At 46.1% G+C, this 22171-nt stretch overlaps 2 protein-coding genes across 2 annotated transcripts in view; one reads left to right on the forward strand and one right to left on the reverse strand.

Annotated features, from left to right (window-relative positions):
• Positions 1-2872: 2872 nt before the first annotated feature.
• MPZ (myelin protein zero) lies at positions 2873-7957 on the reverse strand. The gene is made up of 6 exons (XM_077886644.1): positions 7772-7957; positions 5363-5529; positions 4745-4958; positions 4404-4539; positions 4208-4268; positions 2873-4096 (listed from the first exon to the last, which is right to left on the reverse strand). Exons 1-6 carry the CDS (start codon positions 7866-7868, stop codon positions 3995-3997), a joined length of 777 nt encoding a protein of 258 aa, XP_077742770.1. The 5' UTR covers positions 7869-7957; the 3' UTR covers positions 2873-3994.
• Positions 7958-13131: 5174 nt separating this feature from the next.
• Positions 13132-22171, forward strand: part of SDHC (succinate dehydrogenase complex subunit C) — a 38152-nt gene continuing 29112 nt past the window's right edge. The window contains exons 1-3 of the mRNA XM_077886768.1: positions 13132-13225; positions 20437-20493; positions 22064-22165. Of these exons, the coding sequence (XP_077742894.1) occupies positions 13206-13225; positions 20437-20493; positions 22064-22165 (179 nt within the window). The 5' untranslated portion in view covers positions 13132-13205. The remainder of the gene's footprint in view (positions 13226-20436; positions 20494-22063; positions 22166-22171) is intronic.

Genomic DNA, 22171 nt, shown 5'->3' on the forward strand with positions numbered 1-22171 from the left:
CAGGATTGTAGCATCCCCTAAAGCATCGAGTCTAACGAAGGAGCTACTTCATGGCAAAGAAAGTGCAATAATGGGCTTGTGCTCATGGGATTAAGTGGTCTTACCCTATACCTACCCCATCACCTGGAGGCAGGTGCCTATTTGAAGTGTGGAAGGGCTTCCTGAAAACTACTCATAGCAACACTTGGGAGACAATACTGAAAGAATGGAATTCTGTCTCAGAAGATGCAATATATGCTTTGAATCAGAGACCACCGTATGGTGTTGTCTTCCCCAGAGCCAGCATATAGGATCCAGAGGTCAGGGAAGCAGGGTGGCTCTTCCACTATCACACCTAATAACCCTCCCACAGAATTTCTGTTTCTCTCGGCAACTTTGAGTTCTGCTGGTTTGAAAGACTTAGTCTCCAGAGGGAGAGTGTTTCTACCAGTGAACACAATGGTTCCATTGACCTGGAAGCTGAGACAGTCACCTGGTCACTTGAGAGTCTATATACCACCGAACCAAGAGGATCAGGAATTACTCAGCTGGCTGATGTGATTGATCCTGATAACCTAGGGGACATTTGGGTTGCTGGTGCACACTGGGAGCAGGGAGCTATTTCTGGAACCCAGGGGATTCTCTGGGCACCACTACTACCATGTCTGATAGTAAAGGTTAATAGAAAAATGTAGCAACCAAAAAACAAACAAACAAACAAACAAACAAACAAACAAAAAAAACAGGACAATTGAGCACTCAGATCTTGAGTCAGCAGTGGAGTGATAAAGTGGTCACTTTACCAGGTGAAGAACCCCGACTATTTGAGGTTCTGGCTGAGGAAGGGGAAATATAGAATGAGTGGAGGAAGCAATTCATAAATATCAGTTATGTCCTCCTGACCAATTATGGAAACGAGGACGATAGTGACTTGACTTATTTTTTATTTGCTTGTTTTAGATATTTACTTGTCTAAGTTAACCGTCTAATTCAACTCTTTCTTCTCGTTTTATGTTATCATATAAGTTGTTAGATGTTACCTTTACAATTTAGTCTTTAGGTAACAGAAGATTCAGTGGGACAATGGGTGACTTTGAGGAGTACCTCGCTGGAGGCAAGCACTGTGACTGGTGGCCTGTTTGAGGAATCGTGGAGAGCTCTGTGTGTGGAGGCTGCCTGCAGCCTCCCTACCCCAGCCTCACTCCCACACATAAATATTTGCCCAATTTCTTAGGTGTTTTGAAGCAGGGTAGCAAATTCACACATTAAGACTGGTCAGGCAGGTAAGGAAATGAATAGTGTGACTGTGGGCCTCACCCGGGAGGGGGAAACAACATTCAGCTTAAGACGGTTGTTGCCCTGTGACAATCAAATGCAGCTTTAATTTAAATAAATAGGGACGCCTGGGTGGCTCAGTGGTTGAGTGTCCCCGCATGGAGCCTCTCCCTCTGCCTCTCCCTCTGCCTATGTCTCTGCCTCTCTCTGTCTCTCATGAATAAATACAATCTAAAATATATATATATATATATTTTTTTTTTTTTAAATAAACAAATACAGGAGCATCTGGGTGGCTCAGTCAGTGAAGCATCCTCCCTAGGCTCAGGTCATGATTCCGGGGTCCAGGGATCAGCTCCCCGCTTAGTGCGGAGTCTGCTTCTCCCTCTTCCTCTGCCCCTTCCCCAACTTGTGAGTGCTCCCACTCTCTCTCTCTCTCAAATGAATGGATGAAATCTTAAAAAAAAAAAAAAAAACTTCTGAATGATGTAATTTTGTATTTATTTTTTTCAGGAACCTCCTTACTGTTTTCTGCAAGAGCTGTAACATTTTACATTCCCACCAGCAGTGTACAAAGGTTCTAATTTTTCCACGTCTTCTCCAACACTTGTTTTGTTTTGTTTTTTCGAGAGTAGCCATCCTAATGGGTGTGAAGTGGTATCTCATTGTAGTTTTGATTTGCATTTACCCAGGGGAATCTATTAGCTTTTATATTAGAATGAATTTGGGCTAATTCTTCTTTTTAAAAAAGTGAAAGATACCCCTTGAAATAAATGACAGGACTCTGGTTTTTGGCAAAGCTGGTGTTTAAAATCTTATCTTTAACCTCTGAACAAGGCAAAGAAATGAGTTGTAGGACTCTTGGGGCTTTTTTTGCCATCAATGACCCTCCCCACCACCCCAGGAAAATGATATGTGTGTACGTCCATCCACAATCACCTAAGTATTTCAAGGATATTAACGGTGTACCTAAATCCGCATACCAACAAACTAGATAATGAGGTATAACAGCACAGCTAAAATAGTGAACCAACTGAAGTTGTGTGTGTGTGTCTTTCTAGGGCCGAATGGAATTTATACTAGTTCGTAAAGTGTAATCCTTTCAGCAAGACATAGAAATATCTCTAAAGGACTGATCCTTAATATCTTAGTTGCACATCAATTTATCATTTACAAAGGCTTCCGTATACAGGATCTCATTTGGGTCTCATAAAAATCCTGGGGATTAAGCAGGACAAGTATCATCGGAGTTTATAAATACAGAAACAGGCTTAGCAAAGTCAAATAACTAGCCCTGGGTCACACAGCGAGTGAGTGGCTGACATATTTTCAAAATTCAGATCCTGGTAAAGAGGGAGTCTCTGTTTTAACTCACGTAAATGCGGAGCCTGACACACAGTTTAGCCCAGAGTATAAGCTCGCTGGATTTTTGTTCAATGACTCGTCAGCTATTTCAGAGTTCTTTCCACTACACCACGGAAGTCCATACCATAGAGCCAAAGTCTGAACTGAAACCAGTTGCTGAGGGAGAGGAGTGGGAGAAAGCAGGAGGTTGGGGATGGAAACTGGGGCAGGGATATTCCCAGGAGACTGAGGAAACTGGAGCTGGAGGCAGTACTTCTGGAAATGTCAGTGTTTATTAAACATTTAAGGACATTGGGGGTTTGAGAAGAAATATACAGAATGTAGAAAAATCCTAACAATCCCCTGTGGCTGGGAGTGCAGCCTCTCCCCTCCCCCCCCATTTCCCATTAGTTTTTCCTTTCTGTTTGGTTGCTTAAAAGCCATTTCTTAAGGCTTATTTGTCCCTTCCTTGATCCCCTGACCTGTGAGGATTCTTTGTCTCTCTCTGTCTGTCCTTCCCCATGACCTTGAGTCTCAGTACACTGCTCCAAAGTGGTCAGGGGCATCAATCCTATAGTTGAGGATTGAAGATCAGGGGCCCCTCTGCTTGGGCTGGCTCTCCATCAAGGATTAAATGGGGGGGGGGATTGCAAAAACCACATGACGTCATTGGTACTCAGTCATGGGGGGAGGACACAGGTACACAAACAACAAAGGATGGATTAAAAAATAAAAAATAACTAACAACCTAAATAAACCCTGAAGGAGAGTCTGATGTGGATGATCTGGGTGTTAGCCGGGAGAACACAGTATGGGGCCGGGCCACCTGATGGAGGGGAGGGACAGGGCGGGTCAGAAAGAAAAGCAGTAGGGACGGGGGACAGGCTGGGCGGTGCAAGGGATGGCGTGGCCAGGTGGCCTGGGGCTGAGGCGCGGGGTATCAAGGTCCCTTTCTTCTCGGTGCCGGAGGGACAGGCACCAAACACACAGTCCTTGGGGCCGGGGAGGGTAGGTAGAGTCAGCCCTGGGCTCCCATAAGGCGGAGCCAAGCGGGGGGGGGGCGAGCAGGAAGCGTCTGGCAATGAACCTTGGAATGAAACTTACATCTCAGGGCGCTGAGGGCAGGGCGGGGCTGGGGCTAAGAAGGGGAGCACCTGCCGGGTGACGGAGCCTAGGTCCCCGGCTCTGGCGGGCCTGGGGGTGGTCACTTGTCTGAGTCCAGACCCATCATGTTCTTGAGGGCGTTCTTGAGGCTGGTTCTGCTGGGGGACTTGACCGCAGGCCGGAGTTCCGAGCTCTGCTCGTCCTTTCGTAGCTCCATCTCAATGACCACCACCTGGGAGCCCTTGCTGGGCTCCGCCCCTGGCCCCCGACCCCCCGCCCGGCCCGCTAACCGCTATTTCTTATCCTTGCGAGACTCCCCCAGCCCCTTGGACTTCTTTTCGCTGGCAGCCTTGGTGCTTCTGCTGTGATCCAGCATGGCATACAGCACTGGCGTCTGCGGGCAGGGGTCACCCATCCGTTAGCCGGCCTGGTGGGCCTGTTCCCCGCCCCCCCCGGGGGCTGTCCCGGGGCCCCACAGCTTGTCCAGGTCCCAAGTCCCGCTAACCTGGCGGCCGCGCTTGGACGTGTCCTTGCCGGCCTTGTGCAATTTCCCCTTCTCCATGGCACTGCGGGGGGGAAAAGGGGTGGCTGTCGCTATGCCCCTCCCCAGGGCAGAGCCCCCTCCCGAGCCGCTGAGGGCCCTCTTCCCTTTGGCTCCGCGGGCAGGTGGGGGTGCAGAGAGGGAGCCAGACTCCCCTTACCTGAGCCTCCTCTGCAGGGCTGCCTGTCTGCGCAGCCAGCAGTACCGAATCAGATAGAACAGCAACAGCAGCAGGAGCACCACCCCGATGACACCCCCGATCACGGCTCCCAGTACCACCCCGTACCTAGTTGGCACTAGGAGGGGAGGGAAGAGAAGGACAGGAGTGAGCAGGGTCCTGCACCTTTGGTCCTTAGCCCCATGTTTGCTCCCTGCTGCTGGGGGTGAGCGGCTCCCCGCCTCCCAGAGCCTGAAGGGCAAGATCCAGGCCCACAGCTTCTTCCCCCAGCCCCCCAGGTCTCCCCAGTACCCCCCACCCCATATTCCCAGAGCCCCTCACACCTTTCTCAAAGACGTAGAGTGTGACCTGAGAAGTCTTGCCCACTATGTCTGGTGGGTTTTTGACGTCGCAGGTGAAAGTGCCGTTGTCACTGTAGTCCAGGTTGTGTATGACAATAGAGCCATCCTTCCAGCGAGGGTCCCCTACCCACTGGATGCGCTCTTTGAAGGTTCCCACCTCGTCAATGTAGGGTTGTCCCTTGGCATAGTGGAAGATCTATGAGGAATGAGGGGAAGCTTGTGGGTCTAGCCTCAGGGTAAGGGATCCTGGGCTGGAGAGGGTGGTCGGGGGTGGGGGAGACAGTGTAGACAGGCCCTGGTCAGATTGCCGCTTACCTTGCCCAAGTTAGGGTCATGGATTTCCCCTCCTTTGCCCAAGTTCTCTTTTCTATTGTTCTTCTTTTTTATTTAATTTTGTTTATTTATTCATGAGAGACAGAGAGAGAGAGGCAGAGACACAGGCAGAGGGAGAAGCAGGCTCCCTGCAGGGAGTCCGATGCTGAACTGAGCCCTAGCCAGATGCTCAACCACCAAGTCCCCCAGTGTCCCTCTATTGTTCTTCTAAGCCCTGCTTAGTTATCCAATGCCAGGACCCCCCTCTCCCCCCCACCCCGCACTCACCGAGATGGCGTCGCGGCCTCCTTCGGGCTGGTAGCGCCAGGTAAAGGAGAGGTCATCCGAGACCCACTCGCTGGACCAGAAGGAGCAGTGCAGGGTCACCCGGGAGCCCACGGCACCGTGGACCTCCCTGTCCGTGTAAACCACGATGGCCTGGGCGGGGGGCAGCACTGCAAGCAGAAAGGGGCCTCAGATGCGCAGGTGTACCCAAGGGGGGCGAGGAGGAGGTGAGACCAGGGGTCAAGGCTGAGTGAAAGCTGGGGCAGCAACGATCGACCCTCAAGCCCAACTCTGTCCGGGCTAACTGAGGCGTTGGGGGGCGACGCTGTGCTGGAGCAAGCTCTTCAGCACGTCCATTAAAGACAGTGAACAGCAGTAACAGCTCTCTCGAGGACTTCCAGAAGCTGGAGTCTGTCTCTCGGTCTCCCTTTCCCTTTGGGTCAATATTTAACTCTTAAGTTACCCCCTGGGATGCAGGCTTAACATTAAAAATTTTTTTTAATTTTAAGTTAAAAAAATAAAAAATAAAATTTATTACAAGTCATATGGTAATACATATCGCATTCTGTTTATAAACCACTCAAACCATAGAGATAAAGCGAGCGTTCCTCTCGACATCTCCCCACCAAGTCCTTTCCTGCAGTCCCTCCCAGAGGTGGCCACTGTTACCAGTGCAGCGTGTAACCTTTTCCTATGTAACAAGTGCAATATGGACTCAACAAACTCAAGAGGTACCTGGGCTTCTGTGAAATAGCTTTGTTTTGTGGAGTTTTCTTTTCTTTTGACATACATTGCATCATATTCTCTGCGGGTTTTTTCACTTAAGGAGATATATACATAGCTCGGGGAGCTACCCATGTGGATTCAGAGAAATCAATCTGATTGTTAACAGCCATATAGTATTTCACAGCATCACAAACTCAAATTTCTTGCAGGAAAAAGAAAAATGAAAATACGAAATAATGTTTTTCGCCAGCTCAGCGGTCCTCACTGCTGAACCCCTGGTTGCCACAGGGCTTGCTATCGGCTGGGAGGCCAGGGTGGAAAGGACCTCGTACCCCTCTCATGGGAAGCTGGGTACAGAGGAAGACTCCCGGGCCCAGAGCTCTGATGAGTCTGTGGGTGAGCCTGCTGTGGTCTGACCCCCGTCACCCTCCTCTTGGCCATTCTGGCCCCGCGCCCCTCCCAAGACTCACCCACACAAGGAAGGCCATTCCAGGGAGATTATGTGTGTGGGCTGGCCCTGGGTGGGGGCAACTGCAGACCCTTTTGTTCTATGGGTGGAGGAGGAAGCAACCAAACAAACAGAGACCCATTGTCCGACCAGTGTTGGGGGCTTTTGCCACCCCTTCACCCCCCTCACCCCTAAACACCCTCCCCACTCCTGCTCCACAGTCTCAAATCTCCCACCTCAATATGCGATATGAGTGACTCGCTTCTCCCTAAAGCACCTAACTTCTCTTCCTTCTGTTCTAATATCAACCACTGCTCTTCAGTTCTGCTCGATGGTTCTATGGGTGGGACAGGTTCTGGGACAGAACTCTCTTCCTTATTCTCCAAGATTCCCTCCCACCATGTCCCTCACCATGACCTTCTTCAACTCCCTATCTTTAACATGTTCTCTGGGTGTCCCAGAATAGTCCAGTACAGCACCCAGAAGAGTATGGGTTCTGGGTTTAGGACTCAAAGAGCTGCCAGCAGAGAACCTTGGATGTTCTGAGCAGTTCTCCTTCTCACCCACAATTTGCCTACTGCTCATCTCTTGTACTAGTTTGCAGGCAGCTTGGAGAAGCAAAGAATCTGTTCAAATAATCATACTTTGACCTTGTCTTGCTCACCGAGCACCTACCATGGGGTAAGGAATGGGGTTAGTCAACTTATGAAGGAAGCCAGCTTTAGATGGACAGGATCTTAGAATGTCTTAGAATCTCCCTTCTACTCCGTTCACCCACATAACAGACAATGGATCCACAGAGAGAAACTGAGGCACAAAGAGACAAAGGATTTGAGGAGTTGGGATCACAAACCCTGGACTCCTTAGATCATGTTTCCTGACTTTTCTACTTAGGGAACTAAGGTTAAGCACCTCACACACTACTAGGGAACGAGTAGGGACCAGAACCCAGGAGTCTGATTCCGTTTCCTACCATGCGACAACACTGCTTCCCACCAGGCCCTCAGCCTGGCTCTGGAGGCATGTTACAGCTTTCCAACCTGGGCCCAGTCAGGCCCACCTCAGGGAAGTTCTCTGATTATTGCCTCCCTCTGAACGATATAGATTTTTTCCTCTGAATAGAGTATCCCCTTCGTGCTCGCTCTTTGGGTACAGCGGGGAGTAAACGAAGGCAGTGAGAAGGCTGCTGAGAGGTGTCTTGAGCCCCAGGGCGTCCAGGCTGGGGTGGCTCCACTTACCCAAAGAAGAGAAGAGCAGCACAGCCAGGACAGGACTGGAGCTGGACGAGGGAGCCCCAGGAGCCATAGCTGGGCCAGGGGCTGGGGCCCGGAGCATCTGCGGGGTTGGCAGAGTGGGGGACAAGGACTGAGCGGGGGTTCCTGGAATCTGCTTAAAATCCCCTGGGGCCCCAGGATGAGGGGGCTGTCCTGAGCCAGTAACCAATTGCAGCCTGGCATGTGCCGTTGAGAGGTGGTGGGGAGGGGGGCAGAGCACAGGGAGCAGAAGGGGCATTGTGTCCTCTGGGTGGCGGGGTGGGGGGGACACATACCACCCCATACACAGAGGGCTTTGTGTCTGCTGGCCTCCTCCTGTCCTGGGCTGGAATGCTGGGTGGGGGGGGCGGTGAAGGAGAGGGACAGCAAAGGGCCATAAACACACTTCTCTAAGGGATAGATGGCCAGGGGAACCTGAATCCTAAGGCCACGAGAAGGAATTCCTTGGTAGTTTCCTTCCCAGAGAGTGGCTCCCCTGGAACACCTGGAAATGGGATATCCTTTATTTATTTATTTATTTATTTATTTATTTATTTTTTATTTATTTGTTTGTTTGTTTGTTTGTTTATATGACTATAGGCTGCATTACAGGCTTCTTCAGATGACCAGGTCACTTGGGAGTCCTTTTTGTTTTTTTTCCTCTCCCTACATCCTGGGTGATTCTTCCCTGATAGAGCTTTACTCCATTGGAAAATATCCAGGCCAAAAAAAAAAAAAAAAGAAAGAAAGAAAAAGAAAAATATCCATGCAAGAATCCCAGGGCCTTTCCCTCATCATCAGAGAACGTTTCAATGCCTCATGCTGCAGTTTAAGCCCATTTCAATCTAGAACAAGGTGACAACATCGTATTGAGTGCCAGCCACACGCAAAGTATGGGTATGTGGATAACAGAAAGAGGAATAAAAAATAAGTTTCTCCTTGAAGGAGTTTACAATCTAGTCGGGGGTGTGTGCAGACAGGGGGAGGATCAGAGAACAAACCCACCAATAACCCAATATAATAAACCACGATGTTTGCCGTGGCAGAGAGATGAACGAAGTGCTGAGAGCACCGAGGTGGACACAACCAGATCTGCTTGAATAAGCCCGAGACTTCACAAACATCAGGTTTGCAACAGAGATTAAAAACAAAAATGAACTGGGGTGCCTGGGTGGCTCAGTCGGTTAGGCGTCCGATTCTCAATCTCAGCTCAGGTCTTGATCTCAGGGTTGCGAGTTCAAGCCCCACACTGGGCACCATGCTGGGTGTGGAGCCTACTTAATAAATAGCTAAATAAATAAAATAAATGAAGTTCAGAGGGAGGAAGGTGAAGTTGTGTCTAGAAGGAATGGGTAGTGAAGGTATCCAGGCAGATAGAGCAGCAAAAGCAAAAACAAAGAGGGTAGGAAGATACGTGTGTGTGCGTGTGTGTCCGTGTGCGTGTGTGCAAGTGTGTTGGGGAGGTCTGTGGAGTACTGAGCACATTCAAGGCAGATCTTGTGCTGTGCACTTTGACTTGACTTGGGGGAGCTTGAACGGGGTCATTAAAAACAAATCTGTACAGGAAAGTTGAAGCCAGTTGGAAAAGGGCAGTAAGTGGCAGACGAAGGAGGGGGGTTTAACTGTACATCATAGGGTTACAGGATTTTTGTTCCCTTAGCGGCCTCGGTTCTTGGTCGCCCCACTTCAAAGAATGAAGAGTGGGCCAGAGGACGAGCAGGGGGCAGGAAAGCAGAGTTTATTGAGCAGTCGTATAAAGCTCCCGACCAGGGAGGGGGGCCCAAGAGGATTGCCCCCAGAGTTGTCTGGTCTAGGGGTCTTATGAGCTCTTGTGTGGAAGTCTCCCAAGCCATCAGGGTGTGCTGAGTCGGGTCATATGTGACCATATGAGTTGGTCACATATGTGTCTACGTAGTAGGTTAGTGTCTCTGTGCGGATGGTCTTTCTTGGCTGACACCCAGGGGCTTGTGTCTTAACAGCCCCTTGTCCGTGATGTGACCAATGCCTTGTGGTTAACTGCCTTATTTTAGGACATTTTACAGAAGTCAGTGCCTCAAAGGCTGCAAAGCAGAATGCTAGTGTGGTCCTGTCTCAGCTACAAAACAGGATGTCAGTGCTGTTCTATTTCAGCTGTCCTGACTCCGTATTTTCTTGTTGGGGACCCTAGCCCTCACCACCTAACTGTCCAACTCAATCCTAATGATAAGAATTTCCTGAAGGTTTTGGGGTGATGTATGGATGGGGTTAGGAATGGGAGTGTCTACATGATCAGAGCTGAGTTTTAAGACAAATCCAGCCCCCCCACCCCCAAAAAATCATTCAGACCAAGGCTCTCCTGATTGTTGCCTCCTTTGTTTTCCTCCCTGAGATTATCTGAAATGATTTTGTTTTTCACGGGACCTCTCATATTCCATTTGAAATGCTTTCCCTTCTTTCTCCCCCTTTCTCTGTTGTCAGGCCTTGGCTAGCTCCTGCTTTTCCCCTCCTGCTTATTTTTTTTTAATATTTTATTTATTTATTCATGAGAGAGAGAGAGAGAGAGAGAGGCAGAGACACAGGCAGAGGGAGAAGCAGGCTCCATGCACCGGGAGCCCGACGTGGGATTCGATCCCGGGTCTCCAGGATCGCGCCCTGGGTCAAAGGCAAGCGCTAAACCGCTGAGCCACTCAGGGATCCCCCCTCCTGCTTATTTTTGAGATAAACCCTGGTGATAAGGGGCTTGACTTAATGTCTTGTTTGAATTTCAGCATGACTAATTTCTATTAATTATGGACCCGAAAGGGTAATTTGAGGAGAGAGGCCACTGTTGTTCTGTCAGTGGGACCACTACAGGTTCATCTGTAAAGCCACAGGCTCCTGGTAACTACCTGTCTTCACCTTACACAGGAGATGGTGGTTTCTGTGATTAGTATTGGGTTTGGATTGTGGGACTCTAAACACAGGACTTGATCCACCTCTCTAACCCCACCTCCCCAGCTGCAAATAATCATTTTCTGCTTTCACCCACCCACCCCTTTTACCTATACCTCTTTCATGGGATTGCTACTTTCGTTGCTGTGTTTATTTACTCACTAATCCTGCTAAGGCTATACGTTTCTTGAGGACAATTACATGTTTGTATCTTTGAATTCTCTGAAGTACTTTCACAAACTCTGGCAAAAAGTTTATATATATATATGAAACAATTTAAAGAGCTAAGTGAAAGAGACATTGTTTAGACCTGTTAATGTGAAGTGCCAGAAGGCCAAAGTAGGATCAATGACTGAAGTTCAACAGCAGAGAACTATTATTTTAGGGATGCCCGGGTGCCTCAGCGGTTGAGCATCTGCCTTTGGCTCAGGTCATGATCCCGGGGTTCTGGGATCGAGTGCTGCGTTGGGCTCCCCACAGGGAGCCTGCTTCTCCCTCTGCCTGTGTAAATAAACTTTTTAAAAAACCTATTATTTTATTGAAGATTTTATTTGTAAATAATCTCTACATCCAATGTGGGCCTCCAACTCATAACACTAAGATCAAGGGTCATATGTTCCACAAAGTGAGTCAGCCAGGTGCCCCAAAACTGTATTTTTTTAAAAAAGATTTTATTTATTTGAGACAGAGTGAATGAGAGAGAGAGAAAGAGAGAGAGAGCACAAGTGGGGACTAGAGTCAGAGGGAGAGGAGGAAGCAGCCTCCATGCTGTGCAGGGAGCCCCATGCAGGTGCTAGATCCCAGCACCTTGAGATCGTAACCTGAGCAGAAGGCAGACGATTAACCCACTGAGCCACCCAAGAGCCCTGAAAACTGTATTTTACCAAAACAACTTTCTAATGATTAATGATTAAATGAAACTTGTGTTTTGAGGTAACCATTACCGAATGTGTTAGAGCAGAGTCTTGAAAACCAGTGGCCATCAATGCTGCAGAGGAGATACCTGCGCTGGATGGAAAACCAGAGCCTCTAATACGGTCTCTTCCAGGGAATCCCTGGGAGGCCCAGCGGTTTAGCGCCTGCGTTGTTCCAGGGCGTGATCTTAAGAGTCCCAAAATCGAGACGCACATCGGGCTCCCTGCATGGAGCCTGCTTCTCCCTCTGCCTGCGTCTCTGCCTCTCTCTCTCCTCTGTGTCTTTCATGAATAAATAAATGAAATCTTAAAAAAAAAAAAAAATAAGGTCTCTTCCAGTCCCAGAGTCTATAAAAGCGCTTTCTTTTTTTTTTTTTTTTAATTTTTATTTATTTATGATAGTCACAGAGAGAGAGAGAGGCAGAGACGCAGGCAGAGGGAGAAGCAGGCTCCATGCACCGGGAGCCCGACGTGGGATTCGATCCCGGGTCTCCAGGATCGCGCCCTGGGCCAAAGGCAGGCACCAAACCGCTGCGCCACCCAGGGATCCCTAAAAGCGCTTTCTTTGTCAAGTACTACAGAAATGCAAAACGTTATTTTCGTTTGATGAAGAAGTAAGTGAATTTGTGCTATTTAAAGCCTCAAAGAAGTGCAGGAGTGCTAAATATAAATGAGATCTGAATATTAACGTCGCGGAATGTTCTATTGCAGAATAGAAGTTGCCCTGGGCTCTGCCCGCAAGAGAGACCCAAGAACTTTTTCACTTTCCTATTCCTTCCGCACTCACTTTTTTTCTTTTTCTTTTTTTCTTTTTTTTTCGCACTCACTTTTAAGTCACAAGGGCTGTGCAATTGATTGCTGTTTGGGTCCCTCAAAAAAAAAAAAAGAAATAATATATATATAAAAAAAGAATATATATATATATATAAGAGTATATATATTATATATATATATATATATTATATATATATAACCCCCCCCCCCCCGCGTGTGTGCATAGAAATCAAAGCGAGTTGTCCCCCGGCCCGGCTGCCTCTGGCCGTGGGTGTCACCCACACAGCTTGAGACAAGGCACAAAGGAGCGCTGTGCGCGGCTCGTGGGCGTCCAGCGCCGGCGGCGGCTCCAGCCCAGGGACCGAGGGGCACGGGGCTAGGGCAGGTGCCCCGTTCCCGGGACGGCGGTCTGCGTAGGCCTCGCGCTCCTTCCTCGCACAGCAGAAGCTTCTCATTAAAATGGGACGAAGCCCGTTTCCCCGGTGCCTTGGGCGCCCCCCCCCCTCCCCGGGGACGAGCGGCGGCGGAGATGCTGGAGAAGAATCAGGGCGAGTCTGACGTTCAGCAGAGCGAAAACAGAATGAGTTAGGTTCGCAGGTACGCCGCCGACTGCGGAGTCTGGGTCAGCGCCGTTCGTCCCTAACCTCCCGCCGGGACACCGGGCGGGGAAGCCACACGCACGGGGAACTCCACTCCGAAGAGCCCTGCAAGGCAACAGCTCCGGATCCTTTTAAAGAGCTGGCGCTGTCACGTGACAGAAACCCCGCCCCCCCAGACGGCGGAGACGTTGGACGTCACTTCCGTCCAGGCCGGAACTCAAGATGGCTGCGCTCTTGTCGAGGTGACTTTAGCCTGGGGCTGGGAGTCGGTGGCCGCGGCCCTCGGGAGGCCCGCAGCGCCCTGACGTCTGGCTGACGGCTGTCCGCCCGAGCCTGGGCAGGGAGAGGGCCCGTGGGCGTGCGTGCCGCGCGCGCCGTGGCACCCTAGGGCCCGTCGCATCCCCCAGGCGCTCCGGTGACGCGGGGTCACCGGCCCGTTACCCGGTCCCTACTCCCTACCGACGGGTCGCGCGGCTGTCGCCCCTTCCACTTCCCCCGCCTCCAGTACTTGATTCTCAGACTGCGCTTGGGCCGCACCCAGAGCCGGGCCCCGGGGCAGTAACAGTTAGGACCTCGAGGTCAGCGGATCATCCCCTACGACCTCGACGTCTTGTCTAGCGATTGGGCCTCGGGGGGAGGCATCTTGGTGCAAACTTCGCGTGTAACTCCTGCAAACACTAGTTGCTGGCAGGGGGTGGGCCCCGGGACCGGCCCCTGGAGGAGGGGGCGGGAGGCTTGGCCCCCTACTGCGCTGCCCCAAAGCAGCCTGGGGAATTCAGTTTTAATTCATCTTTTTATTTGGGGTGGGGCGAGGGGGGAGTGGGTGTCTCAGTTTTTCAGTACGAGGTACCCCAGATTTTCTTCCATTCCGAGCTGTCCTCTTTCTAGGCTTCATTCTGTACTCCGAGCCTTTCTGGACGCAGCGGCTGCAGTGACTTCAGACACTCCTGGTACAAGTGCCAGCACACTGTCGTGCCAGGCCTATTTTTGGAAACTATTTGTTATGGAAAGTTAGTCTTAATGTTGTTGAGATTTAATTCCTGATTTCCCCAAATATCCTCTCATTTCTCTTTCCACTTCAGTGACCCAGTATAAAAATAGAGGGACTTTATTTAGTTTTGCTCGGTGACAAAACAATTCCTCTTGGAGTGGAGATCAGGACTGAGTTACTTTTTTTTTTTTTTTAAGATTTTATTTATTTATTCGTGAAAGACACAGAGAGAAAGGCAGAGATACAGGCAGAGGGAGAAGCAGGCTCCATGCAGGGAGCCCGTCATGGGACCCAATTCCAGGACCCCAGAATGACAACCTGGGCTGAAGGCACAGCTAAACCGCTGAGCTGGGCTGCCCAGGACTGGGTTATCTTAATCCATCATTTTTCTCCCTGCCTATTTCCAAATGTATCTCCCCCCCCCCCCCCCCACCCCAAGGTGTGCCAACTCCAGTCTTACCAGAACTGCGTTCTTTATTCCAGGTAGTTTTACCATAATTGGATGATTTTTGAATTCTTTGGTATGTCATATTTTAGTAGATGTCAGGGACTTTTGGTAGAATTAGCATTCAGCTTGAAATGGTCATATTGGTTCTGAACAGTTCATTTTAAGAGTTTTAGGATTGTTGTTTGGAGGCTGATAATTATCACACTCATTAAGTATGTCCAGACAGTATCATTTTTGAAATGTGTAGGACTGTCACCACTAGTATTCAGATGCTAAGAAATAGACTTCTTTTTCATTAGTAGTAATCTGGAGCTCATGGGAAGGGCATCTCTCTCCTTTTCTCACAAGGGCTTTTTTTAAAATATTTTTTTAATCTTTTTTCTTTTTTTTAAAGATTATTTATTTACTTATGAGAGACACACAGAGAGAGAGAGGCAGAGACACAGGCAGAGGGAGAAGCAGGCTCCATTGCAAGGAGCCTGACATGGGACTCTATCCTGGGTCTCCAGGATCATGCCCTGGGCTGAAGGCAGCACTAAACCACTAGGCCACTGGGGTTGCCCTCACAAGGGCTTTCTTAAAAGAGGACATAGAGAATTAAAAAAAAAAAAAAATTTTTTTTTTTTAAAAGATTTATTTATTTATTTTAGAGAGAGCATATGCATGGGAGGGGGAGAGAATCTCAAGCAGACTCCTCACTGAGCAAGCACAGAGCCAGTTATAGTTCCAGGGCTCAGTCTCACAACACTGAGATCATGATCTAAGCTGAAATGAGGTTGGAGGCTCAACCCATTGAACCACCCATGCACCACCACCCCCCCTTTTTTTTTCTAATTGAAGTTCTGAGTCAAATTCCATTTCACTGCAGGGATTTGGAACTGTTTGATATAGTCTCAAAGAAAAATATCTTCTTTTTTTTTCTTAAATTATGAATTTTTAAAAAAGATTTTATTCATGAGAGGCAGAGGGAGAAGCAGGCCCCCTGTGGGGAGCCTGATGCGGGACTCAATCCCAGGACCCTTGGGATCACACCCTGAGCCAAAGGCAGATGCTCAACCACTGAGCCACCCAGGTGCCCCAGAGGAAAATACCTTCTAAGAAATTCTAGGAGCTGGTTTCTATTTCTAGTATTGTCACAAATTCCATTTATTTTGTGTAAGTCAAGGTGACTAGTTCCATGATTGCAGTTTCCTCATTTGTGAATGAAAATAGCAATAACTTGGGCCCACTTAAAAAGAACTATTGATTAAACATTTCTAATGCTGGTTAAAGATTATTAGTTCTCAGAGTACCGTACGTCATGGCTTTTGAGTAGTGCTCTATATTTTGTATACTCCCTAAATGGTTCACAGACTAGCCAGGAATGAATAACCAGCTGAGTGATGTGTGCTCCTTTGGCACTCAGTCGAGGAATGACTTGCCAAAGCCAAGATGGAGATAGAGAACTAAGCTAAGAACAGCTAGGCTCCTGTCTAAAGTTCATGCTGCTTATGCACAAAGTCACCAGGAGTCACTGTCTGCACATCGCTCATTATATAAAATGCTACATGTGAAACACCTCTAAAAATAAGATTTAAATATATAAGATTGCTCTCTAAAATAAGCATATTCATTTCCAAACCATTGTTTTGTGCCTCTTCGGTGTGTCAGACATTATAGGTGTTCTGGACACCAAGCGTTCCAGTCCTTTCCTTAAAGAGTTCAGTCTAGCAGAGGAGATAAGTAAATAGATTAATTATTAAGCAACATAATATGTGTTGATATAGAGATGTGAAGAGATGGTGTAGAGGCACGACAGGTGCAGCAAGTAAGGCTAAAGAAACGGTGAAGTCGCCATCCAGGAGTTGTTGGGTTTTGAAGGATTAGTTTATCTGAGTGTGAGGGAGATTCCACTCAAAGAGCAGCACGAGCAAAAAGGCATGTGCTTCTAGACGGCTTGTTGTGTCTGGGTGTGGTGTAATATTCGGTGTGGTAGATGTATAAGGGACTGAAGGGCATCAGTGGGAGAATGGGTCCAGAGAGTTGGTTTGGCTATCATCTAGACCTTATACCATAAGCAACAGGGAACTGTTAAAAGACTTTGGGGCAGAAGAGCAATGAAATGAGCTTTTTCAGTAAGTTAGCTTTGGTAATATTGAATGATAGGGAATAGAATGATGCTAGGGAGAGCAGTTCAGGAGCTCCTCTTATCATCCTCTTTGCAAGCAATGAAAAGGATAAGGGCTAAAAGGACCAAAGTTTCCTGGATAATATCAGGTGATGCCTTGCACGTATGTGCAGCTGAGAGATAATAAGAGATGAAGGGTAACTTCTGTTGTAACTTGGGGCACTTTGAGTGCTAATAGCCATTAATGACAACTTTTGTATAGAATGATTGTTCTTCATCTTGTCATTCAAAGTTATCCATCTATACATCTATTTTAGTGTTGCTCTTACCCCAGATATTTCTGAAACTTTTTGGCATGCCATCAGATCATGTTTAGAGGTCATGTAAGAGAAATTCATTATATAATAGTCACATCTTATTTTAGACCAAAAATGATTTTATTTAGTTTGATCAAACAGAGTTGGCTTTGAGTAACTTTTGTTTTTTTTTTTTCCCAAAAGCCAAATCCATTTTCAGCAAATGAATATTTTTACCACCGCTGAAGGTTTTAAAAAGAATGTGATGTGAATTCTAAAGACCTTGCGGAGACCAATGAAATATTAGTAATATATATATATATATGGACAATGTTACAGTTTTGAGAATGCTTTTCTGTACATTTTCTTATATAATCCAACCAGCAACCAATAAGGTAGGTCTTAGTCTTACCAATCCCATTTCACAAATGAAAAAGCTGCAGCTCAGTGATTCCATAAAATTACACAACACGCAGAACTAGAACTCCAGTGTTTTTTTTTTTTTTAATTTTTTATTTTATTTTACTTATTAATGATAGGCACACAGTGAGAGAGAGAAAGAGGCAGAGACACAGGCAGAGGGAGAAGCAGGCTCCATGCACCGGGAGCCCGATGTGGGATTCGATCCCGGGTCTCCAGGATCGTGCCCTGGGCCAAAGGCAGGCGCTAACCGCTGCACCACCCAGGGATCCCCTTTTTTTTTTTAATATTCTTTCTGCATCACTGTTGTTACCCTAACCCAGAGAAGAGTTTCAAAAATGATGTGAGCAATGATTACATTTTTGGGTAGACATGTATAATGTATTTAGAAGGGAACAATACTAACCAGAAGGATACATTCTGGTTTGTTAATTAAAAATAAAGTACTATGTCTTTTTGGGTACCTGGGTGGCTCTGTCAGTCAAGCGTCTGCCTTCAACTTGTATCGTGATCCTTGGGTCCTGGGATTGAGTCCTGTGTCAGGCTCCCTGCTCAGTGGGGAGCCTGCTTCTCCTTCTCCCTCTGCCTACTGTTCTTGCTCATGCTCTCTCTCTCTCAAATAAATATATAGAATCTTAAAAAAAAAAAAGTACTATTTTTAGCTATAACGTATAGTGCACAATTCTTGGTAGGACTTTTCAGAGTTCCTGATTTCACATGAAAGGCAAGGATAGATACCTACTTTTGTCATATTTCAAGTAAGGTTATTGAGTTTGTATAGCTAGTTTCTGTGAGAGCCTTGTGGAAAGCTTATGTTGGTATTTGTCTGGGAAACAATAGCACTAGACAGAGAGTGCTGTAGATTCCAACCCACATCTGCAAACTCTTGCCGGGTAGCTGAGTGACAGGACCTAGCCTGGTGTAAGGAATGCATGCCCTGCAACTTCAGAGCCACAATTACTTCAATTGATTGAAGACATTTGTTCCCACTTCTTTCTGAGAGCCTTGGGTATACAATGTCTGTATTCACCTCTTGCCTCCAAAGCTGGAAAGAAGGAAGAGCTGAAGGAAGTGTTGATTGGATTATTTTGCCTTCAAGTAGTGGACCTTCTTCTGCCCTGGTGTAAAGCATAGGGAATTTTTTTTTTTTTTTTTTTTTTTTTTTTTAGCATAGGGATTTTGAACTCTTTATGCATCTAATACAATGGTGTCAGGGACACCATGAGCTTTTTTAGAAGATCATTGGATCTCAAGGAGATTTTTTTATCCCCACAATGCCTTATATAGAGTAGATATATGACAAACTTCTGAAAGATCAATGTATTTTTAATTTTAGTCCCAGAAATTCACTCCGATAACTTTCTTAAATACTTTTGGAAAGATTTGATATAATAATGTAAAAAAAGAGACATAGTGGCCATGTTTTTCATAATACCATGTGAACTGTGGATCAGTGAAGTTCACTTTACATAGACTGCCTGGACACATCTTGGTTTTAGACTTGAAAAGCAGTTCTGGTACTGATATATACTTTTTAGTAGAAGTAGCAACTTTTTAGTAGAAAACTTGTGTACACTCCTCATGTAATTCTTCACGTGGTTAGAGAAATCTTTGCATTTCCACACTTTTTGCCCAATTAGAGACTTTTTGACTTGAAGTTCATCTAGCTTGTCTGGAACTTAATGGTAATTCCTAAAATGATAGCTTAATATTTAGGATCCTTCTGCCACAAACCTCTTATTCTTCAACCTTCTTCATTCATCCTTTGGCAACAGTGAATAAGATGTATTCTCATTCTCATTCTTACTTACCCTTAAGTCACTTCCTTTAAGACCTAACTTTAAAAAAATAATCGGGGATCCCTGGGTGGCTCAGCGGTTTCGCGCCTGCCTTTGGCCCAGGGCGTGATCCTAGAGTTCCGGGATCGAGGCCTGCATCGGGCTCCCGGCATGGAGCCTGCTTCTCCCTCTGCCTGTGTCTCTGCCTCTCTCTCTCCCTCTCTCTCTGTCTATCATAAATAAATAAATAAATCTTTTTAAAAAGTTTTTTTTTATGATAGTCACACAGAGAGAGAGAGAGAGAGAGAGGCAGAGACACAGGCAGAGGGAGAAGCAGGCTCCATTCACCGGGAGCCCGACGTGGGATTCGATCCCGGGTCTCCAGGATCGCGCCCTGGGCCAAAGGCAGGTGCCAAACCGCTGCGCCACCCAGGGATCCCTAAATAAATAAACCTTAAAAAAAAAAAAAAATCACATGGGATGCCTGGGTGGCTCAGCGGTTGAGCATCTGCCTTCGGCTCAGGGCATGATCCCAGGGTCCCAGGATCGAGTCCCACATTGGGCTCCCCTCAAGGAGCCTGCTTCTCCCTCTGCCTGTGTCTCTCATGAATAAATAAAATCTAAAAAAAAAAAAAAAAAAAATCTTTAAAAAAAAATTGCATTCTGCATTGCGCTGTTGAACATTACAAACCCTGATTATTCTTTTACCATGTATTATTTGTGTTCAGCTAAAACTTTATTTTGCCTTTGTAGATTATATATGTGATTGTTCTCCAGTTATTTAAAGTTGTAGCTTTCCAACTAAAAAATAATCTCAGGGACATTGATACTGCCCTTGTTATCGTGTTATTAATTTTTTCCTCTACTCCTAAATCTAATATGGTACAAAAATAGAGAAGTTGATAAACTGAAATTGATCTCTAAATGTGTGTTGATTCTTTATTCTCTCTTTTTCTAATTTTAATTTTAATTTTTAAAATTTATTTATTTATTTTATTTATTTTTTTTTTTTTATTTTTATTTATTTATGATAGTCACAGAGAGAGAGAGAGAGAGAGAGGCAGAGACACAGGCAGAGGGAGAAGCAGGCTCCATGCACCGGGAGCCCGACGTGGGAATCGATCCAGGGTCTCCCGGATCCGGCCCTGGGCCAAAGGCAGGCGCCAAACCGCTGCGCCACCCAGGGATCCCTAATTTTTAAAATTTAAATTCAATTAGCCAACATATAGTACATCATTGGTTTCAATTCTCTTTTTTTTTAAAAAGACCTTATTTTTAAGTAATCTCTACACCCAACGTGGGGCTTGAACTCACAACCCTGGAGATCCAGGATCTCGGGCTTCACCCATTCACCCACTAAGCCAGGCAGGTGTCCCCTCCCCCCCATTGACTCTTTATTCTCTTACCTTGCAGACATGTTGGCCGTCATTGCCTCCGTGCCCACCTTAGTCCTCAGCTCTGTATCAGAAAGTAAGTTTCTAAACTTGTGGAGTGTTATTAGGACTTAACTTTTATTTCCCTCAGGGAACAGCAGTGGGTTGTTGGTTTAGATTTTGGGGATATTTATGAAAGGAAATTGTAGATGGTTGGCTAGAAATTTAGTGATTGTGGTCACTATTTTTCTCATCTGGTAGTAGTAGAAGGAAGGATAAGAATAGTAAACTTTAAATTTGGGAAATATTTTATACTTTCAGAAAAGTTGAAAGAATAGTACAATGGAGTTCTATATACTTTTCACCTAAATTCATTGGTTGTTAATATTTTGCTGTGTTTACCTATAGTTCCATGTATTTTAGGTTGTGTTTGTATGTTAGATTATTTTAGACACCTGGTCTAATATTGACAGTTTAGTGTAGTCCAGGCTGATGTATATTTAATTATTGTTAGTATTTTCTCTGAATTCTTTGAGATTAAGTTGCAGACACCATGATGCTTTACTTCTAAATACTTGTTCTAAGAACATGAACATTATCTTATAACCATATAATTACACAAACACAGTTATCAAATTCAGGAAAATTAACATTGATATACTCTTATCCAGCATACATTTAGTTTCAGATTTTCCATTTGTCCCAAATAATGTACTTTATAGAAATACAGTCCTTTATAGAAATACAGTTCCCCATCCAGGAGCTAATTAGGTTCACACATTGTTTTTACTTGTCATGTTTCTTCAGTATCATTTAAGCTGGAACTGCTTTGTAACTTCCCTTTGTCTTTTATGACACTGACATTTTTGAAGAATACAGGCCAGTTATTTTGTAGAATATCTCTCAACTTGGGTTTGTCTGACCATTCCCTATAATTAGAGTCAAGTTACCTCTTTTCAGCAGGAGTAATATGTGATGTTATATTCTCTGTTATAGTCATATCAGGGGGCATGTGATCATTTGAATAAAGGAATATCTGCTAGGTATTTTTCCCACTATGAAGTTACTGGTTTTTTTTTCTTTCTGTAATTAATAAGTAAACTCTGAGTAGGTTATATTTTCTGGAGGGGGATGGAATCACATTTAATACAGACAGCTAATGAATTGTTGAACAGCTATGTTCAACACTTGGCTTCAATCCAGGGAAACCAAGAAACTGTTCAGAAGTACTGAGCTGATCCGGTTCTTGGTTTTTGAGAACCTGAAAGGGAGTCTTGACAAAACAGATGAGAGCAGGTGGTGATGTATGAGACAGCACAGCACCTGTGGTCTGGGAAAGAGTGATCCATTTATGTAAATGATTCTGAAATATTGTAGTTGCTCTGCAGTGCAGTATGAAAGAAGTTGAGCTTCTGTTTCAGGCCTTGTATGTTGGGGGTTGGAAAGAAGAGTTCTCCTCTGGTATGACCTCACTGGGTGATTGAGGTTATTAATAACGAGTCAGACTTGGCATACAGACAAGGGGAGTAGATGAACATGTTTTCCTTATGCGGTGGGTTCATCCAGCCCAGCTTAGAGCTTAGCTTATTTTATTTAACTTTTTGTTATGTAAAAACTTCGGCCAAGTTTACTTTTAATCATTTTAAAGTCTTCTGGTTTTATTTTAGTGCTGTTCCTTTGGGAACCACAGCCAAGGAAGAGATGGAGAGGTTCTGGAATAAGAACACTGATTTAAACCGTCCTCTGTCTCCCCATATCACTATCTACAGGTAAGG

This window comes from Canis aureus, chromosome 38, assembly GCF_053574225.1.
Source record: "Canis aureus isolate CA01 chromosome 38, VMU_Caureus_v.1.0, whole genome shotgun sequence".
Classification (NCBI taxonomy): Eukaryota; Metazoa; Chordata; class Mammalia; order Carnivora; family Canidae; genus Canis; species Canis aureus.